Below are 13464 nucleotides of genomic sequence, written 5' to 3'. Positions count from 1 at the left end.
AGTCCTCGGTGTCTATTGGGACCAGCCCTCGGCGTCTATTGGGACCAGTCCTCGGTGTCTATTGGGACCAGTCCTCGGTGTCTATTGGGACCAGCCCTCAGCGTCTATTGGGACCAGTCCTCGGTGTCTATTGGGACCAGTCCTCTGTGTCTATTGGGACCAGCCCTCAGCGTCTATCGGGACCAGTCCTCGGCGTCTATCAGGACCAGTCCTCGGCGTCTATCGGGACCAGTCCTCGGTGTCTATTGGGACCAGCCCTCGGCGTCTATCGGGACCAGTCCTCGGCGTCTATCGGGACCAGCCCTCGGTGTCTATCGGGACCAGCCCTCGGTGTCTATTGGGACCAGTCCTCGGTGTCTATTGGGACCAGTCCTTGGTGTCTATTGGGACCAGTCCTCGGTGTCTATTGGGACCAGCCCTCAGCGTCTATTGGGACCAGTCCTCGATGTCTATTGGGACCAGCCCTCAGCGTCTATCAGGACCAGTCCTCGGTGTCTATCGGGACCAGCCCTCAGCGTCTATCGGGACCAGTCCTCGGTGTCTATTGGGACCAGCCCTCGGCGTCTATTGGGACCAGTCCTCGGTGTCTATTGGGACCAGTCCTCGGTGTCTATTGGGACCAGCCCTCAGCGTCTATTGGGACCAGTCCTTGGTGTCTATTGGGACCAGTCCTCGGTGTCTATTGGGACCAGCCCTCAGCGTCTATTGGGACCAGTCCTCGATGTCTATTGGGACCAGCCCTCAGCGTCTATCAGGACCAGTCCTCGGTGTCTATCGGGACCAGCCCTCAGCGTCTATCGGGACCAGTCCTCGGTGTCTATTGGGACCAGCCCTCGGCGTCTATTGGGACCAGTCCTCGGTGTCTATTGGGACCAGTCCTCGGTGTCTATTGGGACCAGCCCTCAGCGTCTATTGGGACCAGTCCTCGGTGTCTATTGGGACCAGTCCTCTGTGTCTATTGGGACCAGCCCTCAGCGTCTATCGGGACCAGTCCTCGGCGTCTATCAGGACCAGTCCTCGGCGTCTATCGGGACCAGTCCTCGGTGTCTATCGGGACCAGCCCTCGGCGTCTATCGGGACCAGTCCTCGGTGTCTATCGGGACCAGCCCTCGGTGTCTATCGGGACCAGCCCTCGGTGTCTATTGGGACCAGCCCTCGGCGTCTATTGGGACCAGCACTCAGCGTCTATCGGGACCAGCCCTCGGTGTCTATTGGGACCAGCCCTAATCATCTATTGGGACCAGCCCTCAGCACCTATTGGGACCAGCCCTCAGCACCTATCGGGACCAGCCCTCGGTGTCTATCGGGACCAGCCCTCAGCGTCTATCGGGACCAGCCCTCAGCGTCTATCGGGACCAGCCCTCAGCGTCTATCGGGACCAGCCCTCTGTGTCTATCAGGACCAGCCCTCGGTGTCTATCGGGACCAGCCCTCGGTGTCTATCGGGACCAGCCCTCGGTGTCTATCGGGACCAGCCCTCAGTGTCTATCGGGACCAGCCCTCGGTGTCTATCGGGACCAGCCCTCGGTGTCTATCAGGACCAGCCCTAATCATCTATTGGGACCAGTCCTCGGTGTCTATCGGGACCAGCCCTAACCATCTATTGGGACCAGCCCTCAGCACCTATCTAGACCAGCCCTCGGTGTCTATTGGGACCAGCCCTCGGTGTCTATCGGGACCAGCCCTCGGTGTCTATCGGGACCAGCCCTCGGTGTCTATCGGGACCAGCCCTAACCATCTATTGGGACCAGTCCTCGGTGTCTATCGGGACCAGCCCTAACCATCTATTGGGACCAGCCCTCAGCACCTATCTAGACCAGCCCTTAGCACCTATCGGGACCAGCCCTCGGTGTCTATTGGGACCAGTCCTCGGTGTCTATCGGGACCAGCCCTAACCGTCTATTGGGACACGCCCTCAGTGTCTAATGGGACCAGCCCGAATCGTCTATTGGGACCAGCCCTCAGCACCTATCGGGACCAGCCCTCAGTGTCTATTGGGACCAGTCCTCGGTGTCTATTGGGACCAGCCCTAACCATCTATTGGGACCAGCCCTCAGCACCTATCTAGACCAGCCCTCGGTGTCTATTGGGACCAGCCCTCGGTGTCTATCGGGACCAGCCCTCGGTGTCTATCGGGACCAGCCCTCGGTGTCTATCGGGACCAGCCCTAACCATCTATTGGGACCAGTCCTCGGTGTCTATCGGGACCAGCCCTAACCATCTATTGGGACCAGCCCTCAGCACCTATCTAGACCAGCCCTTAGCACCTATCTAGACCAGCCCTCGGTGTCTATTGGGACCAGCCCTCGGTGTCTATCGGGACCAGCCCTCGGTGTCTATCGGGACCAGCCCTCGGTGTCTATCGGGACCAGCCCTAACCATCTATTGGGACCAGTCCTCGGTGTCTATCGGGACCAGCCCTAACCATCTATTGGGACCAGCCCTCAGCACCTATCTAGACCAGCCCTTAGCACCTATCGGGACCAGCCCTCGGTGTCTATTGGGACCAGTCCTCGGTGTCTATCGGGACCAGCCCTAACCGTCTATTGGGACACGCCCTCAGTGTCTAATGGGACCAGCCAGAATCGTCTATTGGGACCAGCCCTCAGCACCTATCGGGACCAGCCCTCAGTGTCTATTGGGACCAGTCCTCGGTGTCTATTGGGACCAGCCCTAACCATCTATTGGGACCAGCCCTCAGCACCTATCTAGACCAGCCCTCGGTGTCTATTGGGACCAGCCCTCGGTGTCTATCGGGACCAGCCCTCGGTGTCTATCGGGACCAGCCCTAACCATCTATTGGGACCAGTCCTCGGTGTCTATCGGGACCAGCCCTAACCATCTATTGGGACCAGCCCTCAGCACCTATCTAGACCAGCCCTTAGCACCTATCGGGACCAGCCCTCGGTGTCTATTGGGACCAGTCCTCGGTGTCTATCGGGACCAGCCCTAACCGTCTATTGGGACCAGCCCTCAGTGTCTAATGGGACCAGCCCGAATCGTCTATTGGGACCAGCCCTCAGCACCTATCGGGACCAGCCCTCAGTGTCTATTGGGACCAGCCCTAACCATCTATTGGGACCAGCCCTCAGTGTCTATCGGGACCAGCCCTAAACGTCTATTGGAACCAGCCCTCAGTGTCTATTGGGACCAGCCCTAACCATCTATTGGGACCAGTCCTCGGTGCCTATTGGGACCAGCCCTAACTGTCTATTGGGACCAGCCCTCAGCACCTATCGAGACCAGTCCTAACCGTCTATTGGGACCAGCCCATGGTGTCTATCGAGACCAGCCCTCGGCGCCTATCGGGACCAGCCCTCTGCGTCTATCGGAACCAGCCCTCGGCATCTATCGGGACCAGCCCTCGGCGTCTATCGGGACCAGCCCTTGGCATCTATCGGGACCAGCCCTCGGCGTCTATCGGGACCGGCCCTCGGCGTCTATCGGGACCAGCCCTCGGCGTCTATCGGGACCAGCCCTCGGGGTCTATCGGGACCGGCCCTTGGCGTTTATCGGGATGAGCACTTGTGGTGGCTGCCCATTGGTGTTTTGTTGTGACGCCAGTGCCGGTTGGGCACACAGGTATGGCGACACACCTGCTTTTATTTTAGTGGGCTGGCTACACCTTTTTCCCCTGTGGACAGTGACTTGCCGGGCTGTTGCGGGGTACCTTGGGTACTTATCACGGTGGTCCGGAGTGGAATAGTGACCCACCCAGACTGTTGGCACTGCCACCCACAGAAAGGAGAGATAACCCAAGGAAATGATTACTGTGTCGGTGCTTAGTGAAGAGTCACAGAGTCCCGTTATAATAAATATAATTTTGTTTACTGTGAAGACACTTGATACAGGAGAATACAATATACTTTTGTCTTGATAAGTTACTTTACACTTGAGACAGAAACAGATCTGCACTGAGAGTAGAAGGAGGGATACAGCCGTGCTGACTGGGCTGTGTGCTGAGAGGTAGCAGAGAGGACCAGAAGAATAAAGAGGAGGATGCTAAGAGAGTCCCAACCCAAGTAGTACTGTGCTCTGCCGGAACTTTAGAGGTAGAATAAGTAGAATACTTGAGAAGAGAGAGAAAATACTTGTGCCCGTGTTTTGACTCTTTGGTCTTTGCACCACCTATTGCCCTACCAGTGTCGGGGGACCCGTCCTAGAGGGTGACACAAGCCCCAGACCTTGTTACCTGGGATAAGCAGAGTGATCAGAGTTCTCTGATTACACCCGCGCTGCGAGATAGAGTGCTTAGGGTTTTAGGAACTTTGCTCTATCCGGATCAGTTCCTTTACTTCTTGTAGATACTGTCCTGCACTGTGTTACGATGCCCATGGCGTGGGTTAGTGTGATATCTGACCTGTCCTCACTAGCAGTGACTTAACACTGCATAGTGTGTAATACGGTTGCTTGAGGGAAAACTGTGCCTAGGTCTCGCATATACATGTGCTCGGCTCAACGTCTAGACCACAACTTGGACTGGAGACCTGGCAGGAGCCAGGGCCCAACTTGATTGCTGTAGGGAGCGTCCTATCTTGTGTCCCTTCTCTACAGAATCCAAGGCAAGAAGACCTCACACTTCCTCTACCCATGTGACTTCCTTCCTACAGCATGTGTAACCTGTGCTGTGAGTGGGTGAGGAGTGCGTGTATAAGAAGTAAGGAGAAAGGTGATAGGTTAGAAGAAGAAAGAACTCTCATTGGTGTACAGATCCATGTGGTACAAAAGAAAACAATAACCCTTTAGTTCCTACAGCTGTGCAATATCTGGATACAAATACAACATCTAGTAGTAAACCTTTGGTACTGCTACAATACCACTTACACCTTTAAGTAGAGGCTTTTGCGAAGGGTGTAACCAATAGCAACACCCACCCGTGGTGGGAGACCACACACTCACCGTCTATCAGCAGCACCCCGCAGTCCGTGGAAACCAAGAGAGAAGGACCCCACGAATCTCCTCCAAACACTTCATAGGAGAAGTTACTACAGAAGGTCTGGGGCTCCCAGGGCTGTAAGGAGAAGGCCACATCACTCCTATGTGATCGCAGTGTCCCTGCCCACACCATCTACAACCCCAGGATTCCTACCTCTCTCCTGCACAGTCCCGTCATCGCCAGGCTGGTCGGAGCGTCTCCTCGAACAATCGTTTTGAGCTTCAATGCCTGGAAGTAGAAGCAGATGTAAGACATCACTACGAATATCAATGCAAGAACCCACAAAACTACCACACAGACACCTCCTCAACTTACCCAATGGAGGGGCCATCGACCCACAGGAAGGCCACGTTCACACACAGTGGAGGGGCCACTGACCCACAGGAAGGCCACGTTCACACACAATGGAAGAGCCATCGACTCACAGGAAGGCCACGTTCACACACAATGGAAGAGCCACTGACCCACAGGAAGGCCACGTTCACACACAATGGAGGGTCCACTGACCCACAGGAAGGCCACGTTCACACACAATGGAGGGTCCACTGACCCACAGGAAGGCCACGTTCACACACAGTGGAGGGTCCACTGACCCACAGGAAGGCCACGTTCACACACAAAATGGAAGAGCCACTGACCCACAGGAAGGCCACGTTCACACACAGTGGAGGGTCCACTGACCCACAGGAAGGCCACGTCACACACAATGGAGGGGCCATCGACCCACAGGAAGGCCACGTTCACACACAATGGAAGAGCCATCGACCCACAGGTAGGCCACGTTCACACACAATGGAGGGTCCACTGACCCACAGGTAGGCCACGTTCACACACAGTGGAGGGTCCACTGACCCACAGGAAGGCCACGTTCACACACAATGGAGGGTCCACTGACCCACAGGAAGGCCACGTTCACACACAATGGAGGGTCCACTGACCCACAGGAAGGTCACGTCACACACAATGTAGGGGCCACTGACCCACAGGAAGGCCACGTTCACACACAATGGAAGAGCCACTGACCCACAGGAAGGCCACGTTCACACACAGTGGAAGAGCCACTGACCCACAGGAAGGCCACGTTCACACACAGTGGAGGGTCCACTGACCCACAGGAAGGCCACGTCACACACAATGTAGGGGCCACTGACCCCGAGGGCCACAGGGAGGCCACATGCAATGCTTCTTTATGGCCTTAAAATGTGTGTTTCTGTGTAAATTAACTGGAAAAACATACCAGGCCCTAGGGTAACACTGACCCTGTTCTACTCACCGCCATACCCACCTGGCCAATGCGGACAAACTCCGCCTGCCGCGCTTCTTCTTTTTTCCTTGCAGACCTTGGAGATTCCGGCAGAACTTCACTGAATGATCTTCTGTTTAACATGTTCTAGAAATGCGGAAATAAAAAACAAACATTACCGGTGTATCCCCCAGCACAACACCGGCCTCTCCCCAGTCCGCCCTCCACCACAATACCGTCCTCTCCCCAGACCCCCCCCCCCCCCCGCCCCGCAATATCGGCCTCTCCCCAGACCGCCCTTCACCACGATACCAGCCTCTCCCCAGACCGCCCCCTCCCCCCCAGCACAACACCGGCCTCTCCCCAGATCCCCACCAGGACAATACCGGCCTCTCCCCAGACCGCCCTCCACCACAATACCGGCCTCTCCCCAGTCCGCCCTCCACCACAATACCGGCCTCTCCCCAGACCCCCCCCCCCCCCCGCAATATCGGCCTCTCCCCAGACCACCCTTCACCACGATACCAGCCTCTCCCCAGACCGCCCCCTCCCCCCCAGCACAATACTGTCCTGTCCCTGCTCGTCCCCCACTACAATACTGGCCTGTCCCTGCTCGTCCCCCACTACAATACTGGCCTCCCTGCAGCTTGTCCCCCACTACAATACTGGCCTGTCCCTGCTCGTCCCCCACCACAATACTGGCCTGTCCCTGCTTGTCCCCCACCACAATACTAGCCTCCCTGCACCCTGTCCCCCACTACAATACTGGCCTGTCCCAGCTTGTCCCCCACCACAATACTAGCCTCCCTGCAGCCTGTCCCCCACTACAATACTGGCCTGTCCCTGCTCGTCCCCCACCACAATACTGGCCTGTCCCTGCTCGTCCCCCACCACAATACTGGCCTGTCCCTGCTCGTCCCCCACTACAATACTGGCCTCCCTGCAGCTTGTCCCCCACTACAATACTGGCCTGTCCCTGCTCGTCCCCCACCACAATACTGGCCTGTCCCTGCTTGTCCCCCACCACAATACTAGCCTCCCTGCACCCTGTCCCCCACTACAATACTGGCCTGTCCCAGCTTGTCCCCCACCACAATACTAGCCTCCCTGCAGCCTGTCCCCCACTACAATACTGGCCTGTCCCTGCTCGTCCCCCACCACAATACTGGCCTGTCCCTGCTCGTCCCCCACCACAATACTGGCCTGTCCCTGCTCGTCCCCCACCACAATACTGGCCTGTCCCTGCTCGTCCCCCACCACAATACTAGCCTCCCTGCAGCCTGTCCCCCACTACAATACCAGCCTCCACCCAGCCTCATCCCAGCTTGTCCCCCACCACAATACTAGCCTCCCTGCAGCCTGTCCCCCACTACAATACTGGCCTGTCCGTGCTCGTCCCCCACCACAATACTAGCCTCCCTGCAGCCTGTCCCCCACTACAATACTGGCCTGTCCCTGCTCGTCCCCCACCACAATACTGGCCTGTCCCTGCTCATCCCCCACCACAATACTAGCCTCCCTGCAGCCTGTCCCCCACTACAATACTGGCCTGTCCCTGCTCGTCCCCCACCACAATACTAGCCTCCCTGCAGCCTGTCCCCCACTACAATACTGGCCTGTCCCTGCTCGTCCCCCACCACAATACTAGCCTCCCTGCACCCTGTCCCCCACTACAATACTGGCCTGTCCCTGCTCGTCCCCCACCACAATACTAGCCTCCCTGCAGCCTGTCCCCCACTACAATACCAGCCTCCACCCAGCCTCATCCCAGCTTGTCCCCCACCACAATACTTCCACCACAGTATATGCCTTTCCCTAGCCCGTCCCCTACCACAATACCGGCCTCTCCCCAGATTCCCCCCCACCACCACCACCACCACAGTACCGGCCTCTCCCCCCTGGTCCTCCACAATAATACGGCTTTTCCCCATTCCCCAACACTAAAATACTGGTTTCCCCCCATCCACCAACCCCTCAATAACAGCCTTAAGCTAACCCCTTTCCCGAATACCAGGCTCTCCCAACCTTGTCCTCCAGCACAATACCGACAACTTCCCATCCCCCAGCACAATACCGACAACTTCCCATCCTCCAGCACAATACCGACAACTTCCCATCCCCCAGCACAATACCGACAACTTTCTATTCCCCAGCACATTACCGACCTCTTCCCATCCCCCAGCACATTACCGACCTCTTCCCATCCTCCAGCACAATACCGACAACTTCCCATCCCCCAGCACAATACCGACCTCTTCCCATCCCCCAGCACAATACCGACCTCTTCCCATCCCCCAGCACAATACCGACCTCTTCCCATCCCCCAGCACAATACCGACCTCTTCCCATCCCCCAGCACAATACCGACCTCTTCATGCCCTGTACCCTATTAGCATAATACCATTCTCCACCCCCACCACAATACTGACCTCTCCCCAGCCTATCCCCCACCATAATACTGGCAAACCAATATGTCCTCTCCTCCCAACTGACTCCTCTCCATATAATCTCCTCCCAACTGACTCCTCTCCATATAATCTCCTCCCAACTGACTCCTCTCCATATAATATCCTCTCCTCCCAACTGACTCCTCTCCATATAATCTCCTCCCAACTGACTCCTCTCCATATAATCTCCTCCCAACTGACTCCTCTCCATATAATCTCCTCCCAACTGACTCCTCTCCATATAATCTCCTCTCTACTGACTCCTCTCCAAATAATCTCCTCTCTACTGATTCCTGTCCATATAATCTCCTCTCCTCCCTACCAACCTCTCTACATATAATCTCCTCTCCTCCCTACTGACTCCTCTCCATATAATCTCCTCTCTACTGACTCCTCTCCATATAATCTCCTCTCCTCCCTACTGACTCCTCTCCATATAATCTCCTTCCTACTGAATCCTCTCCATATAGTCTCCTCTCTTCCCTACTGATTCCTCTCCATATAATCTCCTCTCCTCCTTACTGACTCCTCTTCATATAATCTCCTCCCTACTGATTCCTCTCCATAGAATATTCTCTCCTCCCTACTGACTCCTCTCCATATAATCTCCTCCCTACTGACTCCTCTCCATATAATATTCTCTCCTCTCTACTGACTTCTCTCCATATAGTCTCCTCTCTTCCCTACTGACTCCTCTCCATATAATCTCCTCTCCTCCCTACTGACTCCTCTCCATATAATCTCCTCCCTACTGACTCCTCGCCATATAATCTCCTCTCTTCCCAACTGACTCCTCTCCATATAATCTCCTCTCCTCCCTACTGACTCGTCTCCATATAATCTCCTCCCTACTGACTCCTCTCCATATAATATTCTCTCCTCCCTACTGACTCCTCTTCATATAATCTCCTCTCCTCCCTACTGACTTCTCTCCACATAATCTCCTCCCTACTGACTCTCCATATCATATCCTCTCCTCCCTACTGACTTCTCTCCATATAATCTCCTCTCTTCCCTACTGACTCCTCTCCATATAATCTCCTCTCCTTCCTACTGACTCCTCTCCATATAATCTCCTCTCCTCCCTACTGACTCGACTCCATATAATCTCCTCTCCTCCCTACTGACTCCTCTCTATATAATCTCCTCTCCTCCCTACTGACTCCTCTTCATATAATCTCCTCTCTTCCCTACTGACCCCTCTCCATATAATCTCCTCTCCTCCCTACAGACTTCTCTCCATATAATCTCCCCTCCTCCTCACTGACTCCTCTCCATATAATCTCTCCTCCCTACTGATTCCTCTCCATATAATCTCCTCTCCTCCTCACTGACTCTTCTCCATATAATCTCTTCTCCCTACTGCACCTCTCCATATAATCTCCTCTCCTCCCTACTCACTCCTGTCCATATACTATCCTCTACTCCCTACTGACTCCTCTCCATATAATCTCCTCTACTCCCTACTGACTCCTCGCCATATAATCTCCTCTCCTCCCTACTGACTCCTCTCCATATAATCTCCTCTCCTCCCTACTGACTCCTCGCCATATAATCTCCTCTCCTCCCTACTGACTCCTCGCCATATAATCTCCTCTCCTCCCTACTGACTCCTCTCCATATAATCTCCTCTCCTCCCTACTGACTCCTCGCCATATAATCTCCTCTCCTCCCTACTGACTCCTCTCCATATAATCTCCTCTCCTCCCTACTGACTCCTCGCCATATAATCTCCTCTCCTCCCTACTGACTCCTCGCCATATAATCTCCTCTCCTCCCTACTGACTCCTCGCCATATAATCTCCTCTACTCCCTACTGACTCCTCTTCATATAATCACCTCTCCTCCCTACTGACTCCTCTCCATATAATCTCCTCCCTACTGATTCCTCTCCATATAAAATTCTCTCCTCCCTACTGACTCCTCGCCATATAATCTCCTCTCCTCCCTACTGACTCCTCTCCATATAATCTCCTCCCTACTGATTCCTCTCCATATAAAATTCTCTCCTCCCTACTGACTCCTCTCCTTATAATATCCTCTCCTCCCTACTGACTCCTCTCCATATAATCTCCTCCCTACTGACTCCTCTCCATATAATCTCCTCTCTACTGAATCCTCTCCATATAATCTCCTCTCCTCCCTACCAACTTCTCTACATATAATCTCCTCTCCTCCCTACTGACTCCTCACCATATAATCTCCTCTCCTCCCTACTGACTCCTCACCATATAATCTCCTCTCCTCCCTACTGACTCCTCACCATATAATCTCCTCTCCTCCCTACTGACTCCTCTCCATATAATCTCCTCTCCTCCCTACTGACTCCTCTCCATATAATCTCCTCTCCTCCCTACTGACTCCTCGCCATATAATCTCCTCTCCTCCCTACTGACTCCTCTCCAAATAATCTCCTCTCTACTGACTCCTCTCCAAATAATCTCCTCTCTACTGACTCCTCTCCATATAATCTCCTCCCTACTGATTCCTCTCCATATAATCTCCTCTCCTCCCTACTGATTCCTCTCCATATAATCTCCTCTCCTCCCTACTGACTCCTCGCCATATAATCTCCTCTCTTCCCTACTGATTCCTCTCCATATAATATTCTCTCCTCCCTACTGAATCCTCTCCATATAATCTCCTCTCTTCCCTACTGACTCCTCTCCATATAATCTCCTCTCCTCCCTACTGACTCCTCTCCATATAATCTCCTCCCTACTGACTCCTCGCCATATAATCTCCTCTCTTCCCTACTGACTCCTCTCCATATAATCTCCTCTCCTCCCTACTGACTCCTCTCCATATAATCTCCTCCCTACTGACTCCTCTCCATATAATATTCTCTCCTCCCTACTGACTCCTCTTCATATAATCTCCCTATTGACTTCTCTCCACATAATCTCCTCCCTACTGACTCTCCATATCATATCCTCTCCTCCCTACTGACTTCTCTCCATATAATCTCCTCTCCTCCCTACTGACTCCTCTCCATATAATCTCCTCTCCTTCCTACTGACTCCTCTCCATATAATCTCCTCTCCTCCCTACTGACTCGACTCCATATAATCTCCTCTCCTCCCTACTGACTCCTCTTCATATAATCTCCTCCCTACTGACTCCTCTTCATATAATCTCCTCTCCTCCCTACTGACTCCTCTCCATATAATCTCCTCTCCTCCCTACAGACTTCTCTTCATATAATCTCCTCTCCTCCTCACTGACTCCTCTCCATATAATCTCTCCTCCCTACTGATTCCTCTCCATACAATCTCCTCTCCTCCTCACTGACTCCTCTCCATATAATCTCTTCTCCCTACTGCACCTCTCCATATAATCTCCTCTCCTCCCTACTCACTCCTGTCCATATACTATCCTCTACTCCCTACTGACTCCTCTCCATATAATCTCCTCCCTACTGACTCCTCTCCATATAATCTCCTCTCCTCCCTACTGACTCCTCTCCATATAATCTCCTCTCCTCCCTACTGACTCCTCGCCATATAATCTCTCCTCCCTACTGACTCCTCGCCATATAATCTCCTCTCCTCCCTACTGACTCCTCGCCATATAATCTCCTCTCCTCCCTACTGACTCCTCGCCATATAATCTCCTCTCCTCCCTACTGACTCCTCGCCATATAATCTCCTCTCCTCCCTACTGACTCCTCTCCATATAATCTCCTCTCCTCCCTACTGACTCCTCTCCATATAATCTCCTCTCCTCCCTACTGACGCCTCGCCATATAATCTCCTCTCCTCCCTACTGACTCCTCGCCATATAATCTCTCCTCCCTACTGACTCCTCGCCATATAATCTCCTCTCCTCCCTACTGACTCCTCGCCATATAATCTCCTCTCCTCCCTACTGACTCCTCGCCATATAATCTCCTCTCCTCCCTACTGACTCCTCGCACATATAATCTCCTCTCCTCCCTACTGACTCCTCGCCATATAATCTCCTCTCCTCCCTACTGACTCCTCTTCATATAATATCCTCTCCTCCCTACTAACTCCTCTCCTTATAATCTCCTCCCTACTGACTTCTTTCCATATAATCTCCTCTCCTCCCTACTGACTCCTCGCCATATAATCTCCTCTCCTCCCTACTGACTCCTCTCCATATAATCTCCTCTCCTCCCTACTGACTCCTCTCCATATAATCTCCTCTCCTCCCTACTGACTCCTCGCCATATAATCTCCTCTCCTCCCTACTGACTCCTCGCCATATAATCTCTCCTCCCTACTGACTCCTCGCCATATAATCTCCTCCCTCCCTACTGACTCGACTCCATATAATCTCCTCTCCTCCCTACTGACTCCTCGCCATATAATCTCCTCTCCTCCCTACTGAACTCCTCGCCATATAATCTCTCCTCCCTACTGACTCCTCGCCATATAATCTCCTCTCCTCCCTACTGACTCCTCAGCCATATAATCTCCTCTCCTCCCTACTGACTCCTCGCCATATAATCTCCTCTCCTCCCTACTGACTCCTCGCCATATAATCTCCTCTCCTCCCTACTGAATCCTCGCCATATAATCTCCTCTCCTCCCTACTGACTCCTCGCCATATAATCTCCTCTCCTCCCTACTGACTCCTCTTCATAATATTCCTCTCCTCCCTACTAACTCCTCTCCTTATAATCTCCTCTCCTCCTTACTGACTTCTTTCCATATAATATCCTCCCTACTGACTCCTCTCCATATAATCTCCTCCCTACTGATTCCTCTCCATATAAAATTCTCTCCTCCCTACTGACTCCTCGCCATATAATCTCCTCTCCTCCCTACTGACTCCTCTCCATATAATCTCCTCTCCTCCCTACTGACTCCTCTC

The 13464-nt window shown here is 53.6% G+C and overlaps 1 protein-coding gene across 1 annotated transcript in view; it reads right to left on the bottom strand.

Annotated features, from left to right (window-relative positions):
• GARNL3 (GTPase activating Rap/RanGAP domain like 3) overlaps positions 1-13464 on the bottom strand; it is a 186595-nt gene that overhangs the window by 64674 nt on the left and 108457 nt on the right. The window contains exons 15-17 of the mRNA XM_069942740.1: positions 6221-6325; positions 5089-5163; positions 4899-5010 (exon numbers count right to left, since the gene is read on the bottom strand). Coding sequence (XP_069798841.1) covers positions 4899-5010; positions 5089-5163; positions 6221-6325 — 292 coding nt within the window. The remainder of the gene's footprint in view (positions 1-4898; positions 5011-5088; positions 5164-6220; positions 6326-13464) is intronic.

Source organism: Dendropsophus ebraccatus, chromosome 10 (assembly GCF_027789765.1).
Source record: "Dendropsophus ebraccatus isolate aDenEbr1 chromosome 10, aDenEbr1.pat, whole genome shotgun sequence".
NCBI classification, from domain to species: Eukaryota; Metazoa; Chordata; class Amphibia; order Anura; family Hylidae; genus Dendropsophus; species Dendropsophus ebraccatus.
Note: the sequence above shows the minus strand (reverse complement) of the source record. Positions and strands in the feature narration are given on the sequence as shown.